At 47.1% G+C, this 21120-nt stretch overlaps 1 protein-coding gene across 5 annotated transcripts in view; it reads right to left on the reverse strand.

Annotated features, from left to right (window-relative positions):
- Positions 1-877: 877 nt before the first annotated feature.
- wnt5b (wingless-type MMTV integration site family, member 5b) overlaps positions 878-21120 on the reverse strand; it is a 51959-nt gene continuing 31716 nt past the window's right edge. For 3 of the 5 annotated variants that reach the window (XM_023810431.2, XM_023810430.2, XM_072710118.1), the window contains exons 2-5: positions 11270-11421; positions 10152-10399; positions 8329-8621; positions 878-1344 (exon numbers count right to left, since the gene is read on the reverse strand). In XM_023810431.2, the coding sequence (XP_023666199.1) occupies positions 886-1344; positions 8329-8621; positions 10152-10399; positions 11270-11388 (1119 nt within the window). In that variant the 5' untranslated portion in view covers positions 11389-11421 and the 3' untranslated portion in view covers positions 878-885. Of the gene's footprint in view, positions 1345-8328; positions 8622-10151; positions 10400-11269; positions 11422-14542; positions 14560-19511; positions 19569-21120 lie in introns of those variants that run through there. The other 2 variants (XM_072710117.1, XM_023810432.2) reach the window with 2 other exon arrangements.

Here is a 21120-nt window from a genome sequence, read left to right on the forward strand (position 1 = left end):
GACCGTCCTGTAACATGACTCGGTTGGTCACATGAGAGGTAAGCAGCATGAAGCACTGTACAGTAACGTGACACTTTGTCCTTGAGTATTTCAGCCATCACCCCAACCCCATCCACCACCACCCAGCCCCGCCACAAACACACATAACACAAATACATATCCTCGCATCTTGTGGCTGCCAATCACTCCAAGTACACGGTCGGGCAAAACTGAAGTGTCTGTTCCCTTGAGTGGATCCGATCTCCAGACGAGGGTGTGCGAGTGGACGGTGCTGTGTGCGAGTGGACGGTGCTGTGCACTCGCGCAGATGTAGGCGTTGGGAGTCGGGCCGGGTTTCTAGGGGAGAAACAGTCGGCAGACATACACCGTGCCACCAAATTTCACACTAGTATGAGGTCAAGACGACACTGAGCAGAATTCAGAGGGCAGATCCAAGCTGTGAAGGAGAGAGCAAGGATCGGCCTGCGCGTGTTCGCAGCTGGGAGAGGATCCTTCGCTGCTATCGCACCCCCCCTCGGCCTCAACCCCCCCAACATGAAGAGCCCATAATCAGAGGAAGGCCACAGTGGGTCATGTCACCTGCAAAGCCCATTTATAACAGTCACTGGCGGCCCCCAGAGAGCAGAGGGAGTGTCACAACAGCCTGGTGATAAGAGACAAGCAGCTGAGGACTTTGGATATAGTCTTTGCCTTTGTGTCTTCTTTATTTATTTATTTATTTATTTATTTATTACTAGAGTCAGAAAAAGTCTTATTAAATTAGTATTCTCTGTTTATTTATTTATATACTTTATTATTTTTCGCCATTCCATTGGCCCTTGTTGCGCACTGACCCCCCCCCCCACCCGGGTCCTTTCCTGCCCCCCCCCTCCCCCCGCAGAGTCCCTACTTGCACACGTACTGATCGACGAGCGTGGTGCAACGCTTGCACTTGACGTAGCAGCACCAGTGGAACTTGCAGTGGCAGCGCTCGTGCTGGTAAATCTTGAACTGGTCGTAGCCGCGGCCGCAGCACATGAGCTCGCAGCCGCCCATGCCCTCTGACGTCTTGTTGCAGTGACGGCCCTGCGTGCCCAGGGAGCCGGTGGTCTCGTTGCGCAGGCAGTAGTCCGGGCTGGGGTCGATGTAGACCAGATCCTCGGGCGTGGGTGCGTTGAAGCGGCTGTTGACCAGCTCCAGCTTGCTCTTGCGGCCGATCCGCATGGCTGCCGCGCTGTCGTACTTCTCCTTCAGGAACTCACCCACCCGCCGGAAGTCGGCCAGCTGCAGCCAGCACGTCTTGAGGCTGCAGGAGCCCGACACGCCGTGGCACTTGCAGGCCACATTGGCGAGGTTGTACACCGCCTGTGCATGGGCAAAGAGGATAGCAGGGGTGAGGCGGGCAGCCCGACGTGCCAAAAGATTGCTCAGAAGAAAAAAAAACACAATTTAGCATTAGAACACATGGAAATTAAGAGTAACACAATAAAAATACACAATTCACTGATATCTTGCTGGACCGATAAAGGCGCAGCGCTTTGGCCATTCATTCATTAAATTTCACTTTCGCTGCAAATACTGTGGTGACTTTAGGAGACGTTTTGAAATGCCTAAGCCAACATACATTTACAGTATAGAGATAATATGACAATTTTACAAGGATATGATCATTGAAACAATTTTCTTTGGCTGTCTAAGATTTTTGCACAGTACTGAAAATCTCACAGCATTAATGGGTTCAGCATCAAACTGCTGTGTAACATCATAAAGTCTATTGTTTATTTTTTTTGCTGACACTTTCATCCAAACTGAGACACGCCTGAGAAAGCAGGGTGAGAGAGTCCCTGATGCAATTGCGGCTAAGGGTCTTGCTCAAGTTCTCATCGGTGAAAGCGGCCTGCCAACCAAGGGACCTTCTGCCCATAAACAGAGAGCTAACCGTAACAGAGCCACGCCGGTCCATTAGCGTTAGCCGGTCATTCCGATCATGTAAATATCCACTATGCCTGCAGCCTTCCAAACTGCCATCAGGATTTGTGGACAGATACACCCCCGCCCCCCCTTCCCGGCACACTGAATCTCCACCTATGGATAACTTCTAAGTATGACTCAAGCCCTGCTATGCCCACACACAGGAATTACGAAATGTCTCTGCACATGTGCTGGTGGAAGCTGGAATCAACCCTGAGTTTCGAAACCTCCTTGCTACTAGACACTGTCGGCCACAGACCTTCAGCACTCGGGGCCGTTCTTCCTTACGCAGTTCATTATCTGATAAGTGGTTCGAGGCTGCCCCCTTAAGGTTAGATTATGAACTGCAGCCTGAAGTAATGGAGCTCCCCCCCCCCCCACCCTAAAGGGTTCTGCTGTTTGTTGCCATCATTTATGTGTGGGAGGATATTTAACAGCCTTCAGATGCCTTTTGAGCTTCCAGCCTCTTTACAAACCATTAAATAAAACCAAAGGTGTGAACATTTGGGAAACAAAGCAGAGGACGACCTCACATAGCCACCACACACACAGGCCTCCAGTGAGATGGGGTCCCCTGACCACCTGCTGGTTCATTCACTAACACACAGCTGCGCCAGCCTAAGCAAATATTCCACATGGACTAGAGAAATAAATATTTGATTACAAAAAAACTATCAGGACCACAAAGGAGGAGCAGAATCCAAAAGAACCGCAGATCGAGAAAAAACACGACAAACTCGAAAGCCAAGAACAAGCAAGTATAGCAAAAAAATGTCAGGAAAAATAAAGGATTTCGGTAATAAAGGGCACGCCGATTTCAAGCAGGATTAAAATTGTTGATGATTTGCAAACATTTGAGAGTGGGGGGGGGGGGCGGTGCTGGACGGTTTCCTAGACCAGCAGAACACCAACAGCAGCAGGTGCTGGTTCCCCGGGCATAACAGACAGGAAGTTATCCGTCAGGACGGGCCAAGAACAACGAGCAAAGCATTCTGGGAATGGGGGCCCGGCTCCATGTTATCACTGGCACCGGCTGGCTGGCGTATGTTTTATCTGAGTGTGGCTTCCAGAATTACCTGTACGTACACCGTTTCTGACTTCATACACCGTCAGGCCCAAACGCCTCCGAGAATGTCAGTCCACAGACACTTTGACGGCGGGTCAAACTGTACAGTCATACTGACAGCTTGCTTAATATGGTCACCACGTCTCCAGACCACATCAGACCAGCTCTCCCTCTACAGTCAACGCCAGTGCTGAGCCCGTACGGACAGCCGTGTTTTCAGTGGTGGGATGCTCATCCAGCAGAAATAATCTACATCTCTCCTTATCTGTGAAGGGGAATGAGGTTTCTGTTCGTAACAAGAAGCAGGTCTGTCCATCTGCATAAAGAGGGACACACTGCATCCTTTTCAATCCGCAAAGACACCCTGAGCCTGTATAATACTGTATGCTAAGTATGTATCATGTGGACAGTAGTGGAGCTTAAGAATTTTTCCTAGTCAACTGGGCTAGTTCACTAAAAATGTAATCCGACACACTGTTTTTTTTACTAGCCAGCGGGCTGCAGCTCAGTTGTATGTACTCACCCCTTGGTGTAAATTACTCACCTCAGGCGAGTCGCCAAGTTTAATTTCCAGCCCTGCCTGTGGGATAGGAAACTGCATTTGGATCCAGAAGTTAGACTTTGCAGTTGCAAACTTCAGTGATTTCCTACAACCTTACTTCCTACAGTGAAAAATAGTTATCCATAATAAGAACTAGACCGAGACTGCTTCGAGTAAATAATTTAGCAAAATAAATAATTGAACATTACATACTATGGGAACCAGCAGTCTTTATGAATATGAACTTTACAGCATGTTCATTTTCTAGATGGATAACCCCCTGATCGTCAAGCTGCTGTTACAAAAACACCCAGGCCTTCACTAGGATGGAGGACAGGCTGTTCAATTAAGTACCGGAGTAAGATTTAAAAAACGTCGGCTTTTCATATACAGGGAATATCTCTCTCTCGGCATTTCCACATAGGTGTCACGTGGCCACCAAGCATTCGTGGAGCCCCGAGGGGCTCTGAGTCGTCCTCGTCACAAAATCGACTAACTCAACTGAGGACAGCATTCCTTCAGTTCAACAAAAGGAAATGAAAATGTTAAACAGATGTCTGCCAATGTGGGATCTCAGTAAAACAGGTTGGGTTGAAATGGTCAGTAAAATAACCGGCGTGGGGAGTAACATGAAAGTGACATCCTGTTATTAGTGACGCTCAGCGAGGCCCCTGCCAGCCGCGACAGTCAAGGAGCCCGAGATGTGTTTCATTAAGGCTGCAGACTCACCACTGTATAGAAAGCACATCCATAAAAAATACCCATAAACCCTTAAGCAAACACACACAGAGACACAGACAAACGCTATCATTTCTGAATGGTTCAAATTGGCACCCTTGGTCCTGCAGGCTTTTCCTTGGTTGTAACCATGCTGCCCCCCCACCCCCCTCTCCCCAGCATGGACAGAAACACCAGATCCCTGTCTCCTCTCCTCCTTTAAACATCTCCTGTGCCCTTTATCCCTTCCTGCTGCGTCCCGGGGGCCCTTCCGCCGGGGACAGGCACATCAAAGGACAACCCGCCCACACCGACGGCCCACGACGGCCTCTCCGGCGTGTGGAACGACCCTGTCCTACGGCTCACCACACTGCCGCTTCCCAGTGTCCCCAGTGTCGCCCTCGCTTTTGCTTTCCTCTTTGCTGAGCTCACACCTTCACGCGAGCCCATCCCAATCCCCATCCCCGGTGAGCTTTCCAGTCTTCCCACCAGGGGGCGCCGCCTGAAACTCACCCACAGGCCTGACTACACCATAAACAATTCCCCCATCATTCACTGCCATGGGGACCATCCAATGAAAACATACAACCAGGATTTCTCCTACCACCCTACAGGGCCATAAACTATGCAAACCAGCACAACAATTTCAAATGCATGTGTGTCTTGTATGAGCTTAGACCAGCACTGACCAACAGGAGGACGCTGATCCTTGTCCTGACTGAAACACAATTCAATCCAGATTGTGCGATCAATACCCCCCACCCATTTTTCCCGACGCAGTCGACCTTGGCTTTGTGTTGCTGATGGAATTTGGCCCTTGGGACCTCTGGCCTAGACAGACATTCATCAGCACCACTTCCATATATAGCCTATAAAAGTCATTATTTTTCAAACAAATAAATGAAGATCGAGCCAGAGAGGAAATGCTGTGCAGGGCAACTGTCCCTTCCCCCAACCAGAGATAACCGGGGGGTGGGCACACAGGGATACACGCCCCCCACCCTGCTGCTGGGCCAAGGTACCCAGCCTGCCTTCCAAACGGCAGTTCATCTGACGGACAGACCCATCTATCCCTGTCGGCAGTCGGGGGGGGGAAGGAGGTTTCGAACTCCGCGGGAGCGGGACAATGGGAGCGAGGCTGCCAGACACACAGACAGATCAGTGTGGGTAAACAAGAGGCCAGGAGGCTCTCAGATAAGGCTGCAGGAGAGGAGCTGGCAGCCCTGCTCAATGGGACCGCTAATGCAAAAATAAACAGATTACACCTGGAGGAGATCTGACACAGAGCGAGAGATGTCCGGCTCCATCATGCCGCTATGACGTCCCAGTAGCGGGAGATCCACGTGTTTGTCGGGGGGGACTCTATGCCCATGCAGGGGAGGCCTATATATTTTATTCTTTTATAACTGTGGGAGTTTCTATGTGTATATGACAACGTACATTTGCATGGGAGATGTGTGTGGCTCAGTGGGTTGTTGGTTCAATTCCCAGTGATTGCAGAGTGACCTTGCCGGCAGGCTTCTGAGCAAGGCCCTGCCGATTTCTCCAGAGATGGTGTGACCCTATGCTCACTTCTATGCTGCTTTGGATAAAAAAAAGATGCCTAATAAAGATATCACATGGGAACTCTGTGTGTGTGTGTGGGTTTACCTATCCTTATGGGGACACAATGTCCCCATAATGTGATAAATATCCAGTTTTTTCCCTTATGGGGACCTTTTTCCTGGTCCCCATAGGGGAAAACTCTATTTTATAAAAATCGGTGACTGCTATGAAAAAACTAAAAATGCAAAAACTCTTGTATTTTGTTTGGTTACTTATGGTTATGGTTAGGGCAGGGTAGGGTTAGGGTTGTCATAGTTAGCGTTAGCATTTTTCCCATTGAAATGAATGAGCGGTCCCCATAAGGATATGTTTACCCTACATGTGTGTGTGTGTGTGTGTGTTTGTGTGTGAGACAGCCCCCCCCCCCAATGCTCACTTTGTGTGGCAGACATACGGAGCCACGGTGTATGGAATTCACCCATAGCAGACAGCACTGGGGGGGCCCCTCCATTGTGATCCACAGAACCGGAACCTTGTAACGCCCCCCCCCCCCCCACCCCCAGCGATCCACAGTCCACATCCCTAAGCCGCGACACTCCAGGAGCGGGAATCGATCCTCCCTGCACGCCTCCCTGACTCCGTCACAATGGCCCCCAGCACTAAGCCCCAGAATGCAGTACAAATCCCTGGCAAACAAGGCTGGGGGTGTAGGGGGGGCGGCAGTGGTGGACAGATGAAATGGCCTCCTTGGGGAAAAAAAAAAGGGTTTAAGGTCTCTTTGTAAAAGTATCTGCCAGCCGTCGCAGCTCATTGGTTCCCTGATCTGATGCTACAGATGTAATCTCCCTCTCGCCCCCTGCCCCCCTGGGACCATCTAACCTCTACCTTGCAGTCCAGGCTTTGACCTCCTGACCTTTATGGAGCTCCAGGCAGGGATGACCTCTGGGAGCTTCCATAACGAGAAGAAGCACTTCCCATCTGCAAAGACCTTAAACAAACCCATTCGGGCAGAGGTACACTGGGTAAAAAAAAAAAAAAAAAAAAAAGGCAGCCCCAGGAAACCTAAGGGGGGCGCCACGCCGAACATCTCCTTATCTGTGCAGGCCGAGTCATTTACGAGGCCGCGGGGCGACGCCGTCAGCTGCAGAGTCGGGAACATTCCAAACCCGGTGTGAGGGGCTGATGCTCTCCAGCCTCCGAACGCAGGGCTGGCTTTCAGGTCGAGGCAGAAGGTCGCGGCCTCCGCTAAACCCCCAGCCGGGGAACGAAATTGGGCTCCTTGCGAGGTGGGGGGGTAGATTTCACTAATCTTACCCCTACTGGAGGCCCCTTTTCAAAACGCAGGTGATGGCAGAGGAATTATCCCCGCGACAGACGGCCAGAGGACGGACACAGAGCAGCGGCGGCCCGCTGAACGGCGACAGCCTGCAGCCTTCGTCACCGAGACAAACATGCAACGACGCGTGTATTTAAACGCCCTCTACATGCGAATGCTATCATGCCTGGATGTCCGAGAACACATACTGGGGTTTTAGAAAACAAACTCAGAATGAGGCACCCCCCCACCACCACCACACAACATACGGCCCCACCCTCCGCAACACAAAGCCGCAAGGCAAGGCCTCGCCCCCTTTTCCCAGAAGGAATGCGCTTTGACCCCGTGACCCCCACCCCCCAGACTCCAAGGGCATCTCCCCTCCGTGCTCAGCCATTTGGTCCCTTCCAATAAATGATCACCCCCCTGGCACCTGGAAAGTGGCGGGGGGGGCACTGTTCCCCCAGTGTTCCAGCTTGTTGGCTTGTTTTTTAGTAGTTTCCTTTAGCATCCACCCTAGCATCCATCCACACTGCTGGTTAGTTAGTTGGTTTGTTTGTTTGTGTTACCAAGGTTTTGGTTTCCATTCTGATTTCATTCAGATGCTGACCTCAAAGGTAAATAAACCACCCATTAAGCAAGACAGGACTGGCCTTCATAAAAGCAGCTGAATCTTCCTTATTCTTTTTTGTTTATAAATCTGCGGGTGGATTTCTGGGTCCATCCCTGGTGAAAAAGTTCAGGGCAAAGCTTCCCTGTCGCTCTCTAGCTGCTGCAGTCTGTGCCAAATTTTCCCACTGAGCGGACAGACCCACAGCCCTGTGCCCTGCCTGGATAAGGTGCCTTGGGTCCACCTTTACTCTCACCTCTCCTGCTTTCACACCCTCTCCTCTGAACTTGCCCCTGCCACTGACTCCAGGGTACCCAGCCCTTCACACTAAGCTAGAAGTGGTAGTTGGGGGGGGTGGGGGGCATACTGGGCCAGGTGGCCATGGACCTTGCCTGAAATAAATAAATGAATGAAACGGAATCCAAGTTCAGGCACTTAGCTGGGCACCTTTCCATTTTCTGCGAACTGGGTGGATCTGCGTCGACTGCGCAGAACGCAGGCAGAGCCAGAGAGGCTGGGCCCTCCCTGAACATGGCGCCTGCACCTCCAGGTGCCGCCCCTACCCCACCCGGGCACTCGCTCACCTGCCGGCCAGCCTCGTTGTTCTGCAGGTTCATGAGCGTGCGGGCATGCTCCTCCGAGCCCCGCGGATGGTTCTTCTCCCGCTCGCGTGCGTCCACAAACTCGCGGGCGAAGCGGTATCCGTAATTGACGTTGTCTCCGCAGCCGCCCCAGAGCCAGTCGCGCGGGAGGTCGCGGGGCCGTGCCGTCCGGCTGCAACCACAGGTGGACAGCTCGCCCTCGCGGCACGCCCGGCTCACCGCGTTTACCACGCCTGCTGCGCTGATGGCGTAAGTGAAGGCCGTCTCCCTGCTCCCTGCGGGAGAGATGGAGGCAGAGGCGTGAGAGGGAGAGGATGAAGGGGGAGAGGAAGAGTAAGGCAGGGCAGAGAGAACAGGAGAGGGAGAAGACTCTCAGATCACTATGCAAACGACTGGTTTACGAGATAAGGGCTAACAAACTGGAAACATTCAGCGTTTAACTACAAACCAGCCAGTTAGAGTTCCTCAGCGCATAGGAACATACATTTGCAGATTCCACACAGGCAGCAAAATGAAGGGGGGGTGGGTGGGGGGTGCCATACCGCCCCAGGAGTACTGTGACAGGTTTTTATAGCCCTGGAAACGCTGCCACCTCCAGACAAGCCGTCTGGCAGGAGTCAAAGTCCCTCTTAACCTCTGCCATCCATCAAATCCAGGCACAGGAAAGGTGTGAAATTGAGATGGTACAATGAAGCGGAGAGGTTACACCACACAAACAAACTTTTACGATAATGTCCTGTTTCTCTTCAGTTTTTTAATGGAACGGAAAAATACCAGCCCTTCAATAAAGTAATGAAATCAAGAAGGAGAAGTTTTATATGATTGTGACCATTTTCAACCACTTTTCATCTGTACCACATGTGTATCCTGTCGCTTTTTCATCTTTGGATCTCATCTGCAATGCAGATTAACCGTGTGAAATGAGTTTGTTGAACCACTCAAAAATACTTTCCGATATATACAGGGCAGGTTGCACAAGAATGGTAAAATCTTTAAATCCCTTAAAATTGTGACCCAGGCTCTAAGGCTCTATGGACTGGCCAGAACACGTAATATGAGTCAAACTTGTAAGAGCTAGGCTATTTTGAATACACGGCTCATCAGTTGCCGCTACCAAGGGAAGCCCCCTGCTGTCACGTGACTTGCGCCACGCATATGACTAAAACCGAACTTGACAACTCTCGGCAGATATTATCTGGTTAAGTTACGTGGCCCATAAAAAGCGCAGCGGTTACATACTCTACCGGGGCGTCTGTCCGTCGAAGAATGACATTTTATTAGTCTTTGGTTTGAGACTTCAAATAGAATCCCGGATCTCCCGACTTTGTGTCATGCCATAATTGCATTTCAAAAGCAACCGTAGACAATAGCCGGGGTAGCACCTCAATATAAACCTCGCGATTGACTGCAAATAACTCCTTTGCTATTTGGGGAGAGGCCGAAGGGGGTGGCTTGGCTCGGCAGTCCCATCCGCAGCGGAGTAAAAGACACTTTACACCTTGTTTTTGCAATGTGACCGGAACTAACACCCAATTGTTGTAAGTGACGTTTCCACTACTTGTTGTCGATAGCTTATCTCCTCAAAACAGTATATAGCGATCATTGTCCAAAAAGTCAGTCGGCCAAATTTGGCCGATTCACATTTTAATACGATCATAAATCGAATATAAAATAAAAAGTCGCTGGCGGTTCTGATACAAGTGACCATATGAACGGTTAATTCAAATTACAAATAAGATCGCACTGATTCAACCATACATAGTATGGATAATCGACTATAAGAGGCGTGATGACTGAGGACTTACCGATCTGCATTACACGCCCGAAGACCGACGTGTTGTCCACGGTACTGCAATTCCATCGCCTGTTCTTGAACTGGTACTGGCATTCTTTGATGCCGGTCTTGGCTCCTTCTCCGATGTAGACCATGTGGTCCTGGTACAACTGACAGAGTTTTCTTTGGCCCTGAGAAAGTCCGGTCAACTGGCTACAGAGAGGCTGGGCCCCAATGATGTACATCTCTGGCCTCTGTATAGGGTTCATTGCTAAAGACCTACAACAAGAAAAAAAGGACATGAACTATAAAAAAAGGGGAAAAAAAAATCCGATTCCCTTCTTCTAAAATAATGAGGCCGCTAGTTATGGAAACACGTAGAAAAAAAGAATAACATTTTCTCCAATCTGCTACCACTATTTATCCATGCCTCAATTCATCTTTCAAGGACACATGGAAGCAATAAATATTTTTTTTAAATGAGAGTGAGGCGCATTGATAGGTCAGAATAAACAGTTTCAGGTTCCAACAACTTATTTCCATCAGTAAAACATACACTGACAAATTAACAGAAACGTTAGTCAAGAAATGTCTTCAGAACTCAGTCGAATCTGGTGGGAAACAAACATCTAACTGGATAAACCTTACTAGTAAAATTACACCACCTTGTGCTCATGGTCATCAAAGAAGTACCTACCAAACACCGATTATTTCCTGAAATTTGAAATGTGCGTCTTAGAATAGAAAACGTAACTTATACAACTTGAAGGTCATGTATGATCCTGTAACTAGCGGCCAACCAGCAAAAACACGCAAATTAGTAACTTTCCTGCTTTTTCTCCACAATTGTCTTGCTCCGACACTTTCCCGGATTGGTCAAGAATTAGGCTACTTCTCGCTTCTTATCCTAATTCCAAGGATGCTCGCCATTTGGGCTCCTGAGCTACAAGGCAAATATTATGATAAAGCCTCCACATCTGTCTCAGGCTGCTTTGTCATATCAGTCACCATTCATTCTCTAATTAACCAAGCAACTGAACTGTACCTGAGCGCATCTGTCAATGTCGCACACCCCATGCGCTTGATGCAGGAGTAAAATTGGTTAATTCAACTACTTTAATGAAATTTAAGTAGGAGTTGTTGACTTACCACCATGAGTTGGCATCCACCATCAGCCTCGAACTGCAGGCGGAGAGAACGAGCACCAGTAGTAAGTGCAGCCCGGGGAAGGTGCGCTGTCCCTGCGTTACGCGCATCGCCATGTCCATTCGAACACAAGATCGCAATGTCAAAGTGCTTTTCTGGAGGAAAAAATAAATAAGACGAAAAACTAAGTCTGCTTCTTAAGTGGAAATTCTTACTGATAAATCGTATGGTTAAAAAAATGTCCAAGCGGAGTAGATAAGTTATGGACTTGTTTTGCTTAAACCTGGTGTAAGTGTCAGTTCTTCTGCGTAATCCCCAAGTGACTTCATAAGAACTCGGACTTGTATTTTGCACGAAAAACACCCATAGTAACAGATTTTTTTAAAAATGTAAACAACAATAAAAACATTGGTAAATGAGGTAGGATAATTCGATTCTAATCGTTTTTTACGAAAGACGAGAGGCTAAGTATAGTACGAGTTCTTTCTTCCCCTAAATCTGTTCACTTTGTCAATTACACTCCGAAATTCTCCGATTATCTGTCTCTTTTCTCAAGTCGCGCTTGTCTGCCTCCCTCCTCCTGACCCCCTCTTTAGTTGAGGATACAATGGGCAATGGGAGGAGACGGCAGAAAGGAACAAGACCCGTCTCTGTCGTTGCGTAAAGTAGGGGGACCACCGGAGTGCTGCATGGCTGTAAGAAAACAGGGGAGGACACCAAATGGGTAGAGACAGCGGGCTGTTCAAACATCGCATACAACATTGTCTCTGTGGGGGGAGGGGGGCTTGTGCCATGAGGGGCAAAGGAAGCAGCAGAATAAGGTGCGCGGAAAAGGCCAGATTGTTTTAATTATTGGGCTCGTTTTTCCATAGTGAGGTAGCTTCAGCAAGTTTCTTTGGTGGACTATATGGCATTTTACACTCCCTCTCTCTATGCCACAGCACAGGCACACTATGTGATATATACGTACGTATGTGTGGTGCCGCATTTGTGTGTGAGAGAGGTCGAGGCCGAAGTGGCTGGTTTAATTCGAAGTAATTTGGGCATAAGTAATGATCTTTCATTTTCTGAAATAATTTATTTCCCGAATCAAAACCAGTAAAATGCCCACCCCAGACTGAATTGTGAATATGTATGAGGCAGAGAGAAAGAGGGGGATAGACCGGGAGAAATGAATGGAATTAACGATTTGGAAAATTTTCCGTATTTCATCAAAGTTCATAGATGTATAGAACTGTGGTGAGTTTGTAATAAACGAGAGTGCTTTGTGCGAAAAATAATCCCCGCCAACCCACTCAAGAAAATAAAGGCATTCACACATTCTGCAGCAGAAACTCGAATACCGTTTCATTATTATTTTTGTTTAATCCGATATATATTTAAAATATTAAACGAATTTGGGTTCAGTCCAGAAAGCACGGTGGATACCTGTTGCCTTCTTTTGAATTTCGCTGAAATAGTTAAATGTTAATAACTCGTTTTAAAAACTTTTTATTTCCTCCTATTTTGACAATATGTACAAAAAAAAAGTTTTACAATGCAAAGATGATTAAACATCAAAGAACCCGATGAACGAGGCATAACTGGATCTACTTTTGCTGCCTGATGAATCTACCTGAGATTTTACGGTTTTCCTCATACGTGGATATGATTCCAAGGAACGCAAAGACAAACGTACGAGGCTCCTGTTCTCTATATACATTAATTTGATTGCTGTCCTCAAGCGGCCGAAAGGTGGTTGCTTCTCGTAAGAGACGCCACTCTATTTCCGAAAGGACTCTGCATGATAAAACGCCGCTTTTCATCTGCCCTTAATCCACACACCCTTAAAAGCGGCGATCACCTTTTCACGCGGACGTCGTCGCCATGTTCCGGCTCTTAGCAGCCAGACATGAGAAGACACCCTTCGCTTTTACAGCTACTTCAATGTAAGCAATTAACAAAGTCGATCTACTGCACGGGACTACGATGCAAGATAAAAGACCACGTGTGTATTAGGCTGCTATCTCATCTGTAGTTCAATGCATCTTTATGGTAAATCAGATCAAATGGATTATGTCCATTCGTTTGATTATATTAATTTCTGTGCAAAATATGCTGTCAACTGCAAAAACTTGCTTACGAGTTAACCAAATAGATTTATGTATTGTATCGTTATTTCTGTCAGCACCTTTGACCCAGTACTGTTGAGATGAACTTTTACACAACAATCAATTGTATAAAGCACGGAACATTGGCCTATTGCTATATATGCAATTTAGATACCACGTTAAGGCCTGGAAACAGAGAATAATCTCCCTGAAATTGCATGACTTGGCTTTTTTTTTGGTCACTATAGTCACTACTGGTTTTAGTAGGCAAGTGCCAGAGGCTGCCTGAAAAAGCTTTCAGCTCGCGACCTTGCGTTCACGTTAAGCCAGTTTCGCGTTACTATGTGTTAAACAGACAGGAATTGATACCACGCATATACTCATTATATAATAATACCTCAGTGCTGACAGCTCTAGGTCAAACATCAAGCAACTTCATCTGAATTGTCCAAATATAACTGCATGTTAGGAAACAGTTGTTGAGGCCGTGTAGTAAAGATCTAACCCAATTCAAGTAATTTTTATTGGTATGTTTTGATTGCATACAATTTTCATATTAAGAATTTAATAGCAATATACATAAAAGCATTATATCTTATACCATGACTTGAATTTTGGTTGTATTAGAGAACAACTTAGTTAACCACTTATTAAACTTTTATTAAACAGCCAGAGAACATCGAGTCAACGTTAACTCAAGATTACGTTTTAAGGGTCAATCTAATGATTTGTTTCTTAAAATCAACAGACTTATTTTACTTTACATTTAATGAATTTCATGATGCATTTATCTTGGTAATCATCATTCAGTATCCAATGCAATCACGTAATTCGTTCATTGATAATGAAGAACAGGAACTTAGATGAAACAAAATTTCAAAAAACTGTCCTTCTTGGATCGGCACTGCCCCCTTGTGACTTAAAAGGGAAAATGTTATATACCAAAAGCCGGCACACTAACTCTAAGTTCAGGAATATTTATTACATAAATGACTTAGATAAATGTTTAGGCAGTCGTATGTACCCTACAGCAACTTTTCTCTCCCGTGTCCCGTCATACTGTATATATACAATAAAACCCATTACATTTCCCCATATACTTTCATTTAATAAATATATTAGTAAAGTAAAATCTTGCGAGTTTTTAGGTGAAAATTCTACGGTTTTCACGATTACCACTTTTTACCTGTCTTATGTTCAACGTCTTCGTCGATTAAAAAAACTTATATATCAATATATTTTTTATTATAAATGTATTATTATTTAAGTACATAACTGCTAGCCAGTTCAGTTAGATTTAAAGAATTCGATATATAACGATAAAACAGCATACTATACGTATGGCTGTGACGTAATTAGCTGCCATATATTCATTAACCGCAAGAGGGCTCACTTTAACAAATTACAAAGTATAATGACGGAATTTAGTGACAGATATGCCTGAAGAGGAGCGTCCTGTACCTTTGGTGCATTTCGCCAGTACTCCTGCATTTTCAAAGTCATCCCACAAAATGTAAATACATTACATATATATCTAAGTATTATATATGGCCGTGTTTATTTATGGAGGAGATAAGTGTTGGGACAGGAAACATGCACAATCTGACAAGTGCAGTGGCTAGATCTCGCTGGGCTACAGGATGTTGGGGCTCCGCCAGCATTCTGAGTTCTAGAAGCTACTCTGGAATGACCACACTTGTCATTGCTATGCTAAGGAATGCATGCTGGCTGGGAGGGCCGTTTCCCACGCAGAAGAAGGCAAGGTCGTGCTACACATTTCATTACCGTTTTATTTTCTGTACTTCCCATGCAAACAAAAGTAGCATAAATCCATATTTATGATCTGCTATTAAGGGCACACAACACAACACCTTAATCGTTTCAAGTCTACCTGAGGTCCATGTTTCCTGCAACTGCGGGATACATAAAAATAAATTAAACGGAATTGAACGCAGGGGAGAAGCAGAGAGCGGCGTGCAAAAGGCTGTTGTGTGATAAGGGCAAACGTGCAACCACGTGAAAGATCCTTCCACGAGCGGGCCCAGGCGGCGCTGCTGGCTGAGGCCCTTTCGCGAAACCGAAGTGAATAATTTAACGGCAACAATGCGCAACAAAGCCACCCATAAGCCGCTGCCTGGCAGTCACATGGAGGCCCATAAAAACCAAATGAAGAGCAACAAAGCAACAAACGGCCACATTTAATACACTGCAGCTGGCTCTGTGCGACTATACAGGCACGGCGGCCACAAAGCTCGCGGGTCTATTTAAATCCCCCGCTCACATCTCCACCCCCCTCCAGCCCCCACCCAGACCTCCTATCCCCGTCCCATTCAGCGGCAAGAAGTGCATGGTGAGGGGAGGTGGGCTGAGGTCCCAGCCACATTTCCCAGGGTGCTTTGCGGCAGGCGCTGGGGAGATCAATGGGCCGGCCGCTCTGACAGATCTCCGTGGTAAGGTGTCTGCCGTATATCATTAAGTCTAGGCCTACGCTGGCTGCTGCCTCTGACTAACCCAGATAGCTGCTAGACTTCCAAATCAAAGACACACAGTGCTCCACCGAGTTCTTCCTCCCTCCCTCCCTCTCTCCTCTCGTTCTCTACTTTCTCCTTTCCTCCCAGTTGCTTTCACTGTTTCACTCAGCACATCCACGCACTGTTTTCCCAGATTTCCTTTGTGACAGCCTCTCTGTGTCTATCTGTCTCCAAATCCATCTGTCTCGCCCACCACCTACTGGTTTTTATCCTGTCTCTCTTCATCATCTACCTCTCTCTCCCTCTCTCTCCCTCTGCCTCTCCCAGGCTGGCTGGCACTGGATAAGTCCAACCCACTGTACAGTGCTCGAGCCAGTGGTACAGAGGGTGGGCCTTTCACTTCCATGGCCTATGTGACTGGACAGGAAAAATTTATACATGGGTAAACTGCCAACCCCTTCACATCTCTTACATGCAAAGACATTAAGGACACATTAGGAATCTAACCAGCCCATACATGGGCAAATGCATACCATAACATGTAGTAGCTGCATAATGTGTGTGGCCCACCTTAGGCCAATACAGCCTGCCTATGGTCATCCATCACAGGCCTTCTCTGATTTTATTTCACTCTCAATGTGCTTCTAAAAACTGCCCCCCAGCTGGGTGGATGGGGGGTGGGGGGCATGCATCCCTCTGTAGGCGGCCGGCGGAGGAGGCTGCGGGCCTGGGCACGCTGCCCAATCTGCCCTGGCACCCCTCTCTCCTGGCCAGCCATCAGTTCCGGTCCCTGGCTCTGCTCAGCTGCACCGCTGCAGGACTGTCCCAAGGCTCAACAGACAGGCTCCCCCCTCCCCCAAAACAACACCCAAGCCTATCACCACCCCCCCCCCTCCCCCGACTCTCCCCAGCCCCAGGGGAACACAGAGCCAATGTCACCCTCAAACTACTGCTGAGCCATAAATACAAGACCACAGGGAAGGATGGGAAAGGCATCAAAGGCAACTTCCACAATGAAAAATAACCAAAGGGAGAGAGAGGGAGAGACGACTTGCGAATATCCAGCCATGCAAGTCTGCAGCCCTCCAGAACACTGGAGAATACATGCCTGCCTCCATGCACAGACATACACACATGCATGTGTGATGCAATCTCTTTCACTGACCACCTCCCCTGCATAAAACACACAATCCATGTGGGCCCAGGCCTGCTAGACGATTCTCTGTTGGCTTGGCCTGATTAAAACTTCTTCTTTGAATGTCTCAAATCCCTCTCTCTGGATTGATTAACCTGACCTGTATTGAATCCTCTCTCGGGGTAAAAGACGCAGATAACTTTTCTCTTTTTTTTTTCCGAAGAAGAACTCAGGACAAAGCAACGCGGGAACACAGAGACGCGAGGTGACAACTGCAGCGGCGCGCTTATAAAAAATAACAAAGGAGTCGCGTTTTCGCTTCAGACTTGTTTGCGTCTCCAGCTCTTCATGTTTAGTCGCATTTTTCAGCCGAATTTTTCAGCGTTCCTGCTTGTAATGTTTAATTCAAACGCAAACAATGTATTCCAGTAAGAATAGATCAATTATTAACATTTTCATTACTCTTATTATGAGAGCTGTACAGATGTTCGCCCCTTCATCCCCGCCAGTATGCCCCCCCCCAAAGCCCCCACAACACGGCTGCACTCTCTTCTCTCTTCTCTTGTGAAAAATCAAGGCACTTTAAAGAGGATATTTCTTGACAGTTCCAGAGTTACAGAGGAACCAAAAATAAAATGACAAGACTACAAGTGCGTGAGTGCAGGCACACACACGCACACACACGCACACACACACGCACACACACGCGCATGCAGTCGCTTGCACGCACATGCACACACAGCAATGCGGCATCTGTTAATTGTTAGCACCTGGGATCAAAGGGTGGCTCGTGTGACCCAGAGCGATGTGCAAAGACACGGGTCGAGTGTCCTTGGTGAGGAACTGACAGTTCCTCAGTATCTGAAGGCTGCATGTGTGGATTCTACATTTTTATTTATCAGCTTAAAAAAAAAGCCAGAAGAGAAAAGATAATGAGAGGTAAACCGGAATATGAGTTTTGGATAAGCTAATCAGCTCAGAAACGTAAGACTGAGGTTCTGTATGTGTCTGACATAAAAAATGTATGAGTGTACGAGCCAACAGTTAACAATGTTGTCAGCTTTGAGCATCGCTTTCTCGTCCTCTTTTGAACGGGAAGATTGAATGAGGGCAAAAGAGACGGAGCGCTTTTAATCTGCTTGTGACAGAACATGCCAGGGTAACTGGGCCATGGCTCTGAGTGACGGAAAGGAAGGCGGCATCCCTCCTGTCGGGGAGGAATGAATTTTCCACGGGGGCGGCAAAAACAGGTATGACCCCCCCCTCTCCTCCCTGCACACAGAAGAGGGGGTCTGAACCACACGCCAAGTCAGGTCAGTCGCCGCAGAGCACTAGGCGGACGACTTACCTGTCAATCTTGCCACCAGCTTCTCAGATGGTCTGAAGAGGGAACGTGAAACTGCCCCCCCCCCCCAGGTTCAGGCTTGTCTCATTTATATCCACTCCTACCTTCCCCCTCTCCCTAGTGAGGGGAGCGAGGTTTTCAGTTCTACAGGTTACCTCGCATGCACAAACGTAACTCAAATTTACTAATCAGCACCAGCTGATTCCTCCCATGGGCTTTCTGTGACACATACGGCCCCCTCAACGTGAATCAGGAAACCCTGTATCATACACCGTTTACCCATTAATGTGAATGTCCACCAACACACCCAATTACAGTCAGTGCTGCATCTGGCCAGATAACATTATCCATAAACCGAAGGGGCCTAGAATTTGCACAGGCAAGATGATCTGTGAATTGTATTGGTTCACACAGATGAATACATAAAAACAGTACAAAATGCACTCTTGCCTACATACGGTACTTTTCACTTTTACCTGGACTCTTCAGAGAGTCTACTCCAAGGGCCCTCTGCTGGTGACATGGGACCTCAGCAGCTGATTCACAGAAACTCCTCCCAGGTACATCAGTAGGGATATTTTGTAAGCGAAGAAAGTTAAGTCAGGCCGATGGCGGCAGATAAATCGTGTCCTCATCCTTCCCCTACGGACGGAAGGCGCTATCATGCCGATCAGTGTAAATACGCATTTCTGCGCACTGCCGCTCGTGAGAGTGGCCCTCACATCTGCAGACTGACAGGTGAGGCTCAACCAGGCACACGCCAGGCTGCCATTTCCACCTGCATGCGGAGAGATATGCAGGTCTCCTTGGAAAGGCAAAGCCCGGCCACTGCTATCAGCGGAATTCAGGAGCCGACGATTATCCAATTATCGCCCTCTCCTGAATGGGCATTTCACGTCACATGACTCCTCCCTATTTTCTCTTCTTCACTCTCAGATCTGCATGTCACACTATTTCTCTTCAGTACCCCCCCCCCCAACCCCAGCAGAACAGGCCTACTTTTGTTATTTAAATTTTTTTTGGGGGGGGGGGGGTGGTAAAAGTGACAGAATGTGCAGTATCGGAGAACACAGCGAATTTCTATAAGGAGGGGGTTTAAGAAGAGGACCAACAACCCCCCCCCCCCCAAATACTGGCACCCCCTGGGTGACTGAGTACTGTCAGTGAGACCTTAGCCTCTCATGTGCCGGGTGTCAGGACCCACCGCACTCGTCGGCGCCAACGCCAGAGGCCCAGCTGTCTGCCCGCACGACCTCCCGCTCTGCCAACATTGTGTAGGAGGAGAGAAAGACAGAAGAAAAAAAAAAACTAAGAAATTAAAGGTGTACGCCCATCACAGAGAACCAGAGTACCAGCAGAAGATGGATCACATCTCATTCGTGTGCTGTACAACAGGAATTTGTTACCTGTGGTAATTTTTTTAACCCCCCCCCCTCCCTCCCCACCTTTCACCCAATGGAAAAAAGGTCGGGGGGAGCAGTGTGCTGCTGTCAGTTATGCTGTGTTGCATTTTCCCCTGTAAACATCACGGTGTTTGTGTGGCTCCACTCTTCCTCTCCTCTGCTGCTCCGCCACACTCCAGCAATTTCTGCAAACGCTTTCCTGTCATATTAACTAACAGTTGCCCATACGACAGCTGTATGGAAAAAGGCCTCGGAATCTGAGGCTTCTCTGTTGTAGGGATTTATGCTCCCTCAGTGTCGGAAAGTGCACTAATTTCCACTCTTAACTCGATTGTACACTTGGAGAGAAAAGAGAATAGGCTTTAATCAATGTTACACTTTTATTTGTCATACTTATTTACATGTGGAAGGTAACTGAATCCAGTCATGCATCATCTAGATTTTCCTAATATAATGCAACTTGTTTTGTATAGTTGTGCATTTGTTAAATACCTTAAAAAATGTATTTATTGACAAATCAATCAAAAATGACACCGATGTTGTAACTCGACTGATTGTCGTTGTTGTAAGATCAGGTCTTGACATCTCCAGTCCAATAGAAGTATATATAGATTTTCATATATACTGTGCGGATTTACCATTCGAAACAATTTTAACAAAGCAATTAAGAGGTTAGGTACAACAAACACAAGCGGACCATGCAGTCCAGAAGCACGGTGGTTTCAGAATCCTGAGCACAGTGCACCTCTGGGTTCAGGGTTTTTGGGAAGCTCATATGAGCTTAGGGACTGATACGTAATGCCACAAATATGGCCAAATAACTATACTATGTTCAACCACAAAACTCATGAATAAATTCATAAACGTAAGCAACAAAACCAAGTTGCAAGTCTCTAAAATGCAAAACTAGTTTTCCTGTGATGTGTATGCAGTTTTACCTTACCAATATTTAGCACAATAATTACATGCCCGTTAATATTTTTTTCCCATTCCTAACACATTTATTGCTTAAAACACACAGTGGAACATAGAAAAGCATCATCACAGTTCAATAAATAAGGCAGCTGCCGACTTCGTGAGCTAACTGCTCAACTCACTAGTCATAACAGGCAGACAGCATCTGTAATTATTTTTTCGGTCATTGGTATTTTCTTTTGAAATATGTGTATAGCTGTGAGAAAGATCTTTACAACACCAAGAGGCAAACGTAAAATGATTTTTAATAATTAACATTAAAGTGTACCTAAAACAGTCATGAACTATTACTACAAATATTATAAATCCAATGGGAATAAAATAATACTTTCAATTAAATTATTTTCCTACACTGCGTATGTAACCTTCCTGAAATCAACATTCACAATCTATGACGCCCGCAGTTATAAAGTGGCTAGTTAGCCAGATAGCAAC

This window comes from Paramormyrops kingsleyae, chromosome 3 (genome assembly GCF_048594095.1).
Source record: "Paramormyrops kingsleyae isolate MSU_618 chromosome 3, PKINGS_0.4, whole genome shotgun sequence".
Classification (NCBI taxonomy): domain Eukaryota; kingdom Metazoa; phylum Chordata; class Actinopteri; order Osteoglossiformes; family Mormyridae; genus Paramormyrops; species Paramormyrops kingsleyae.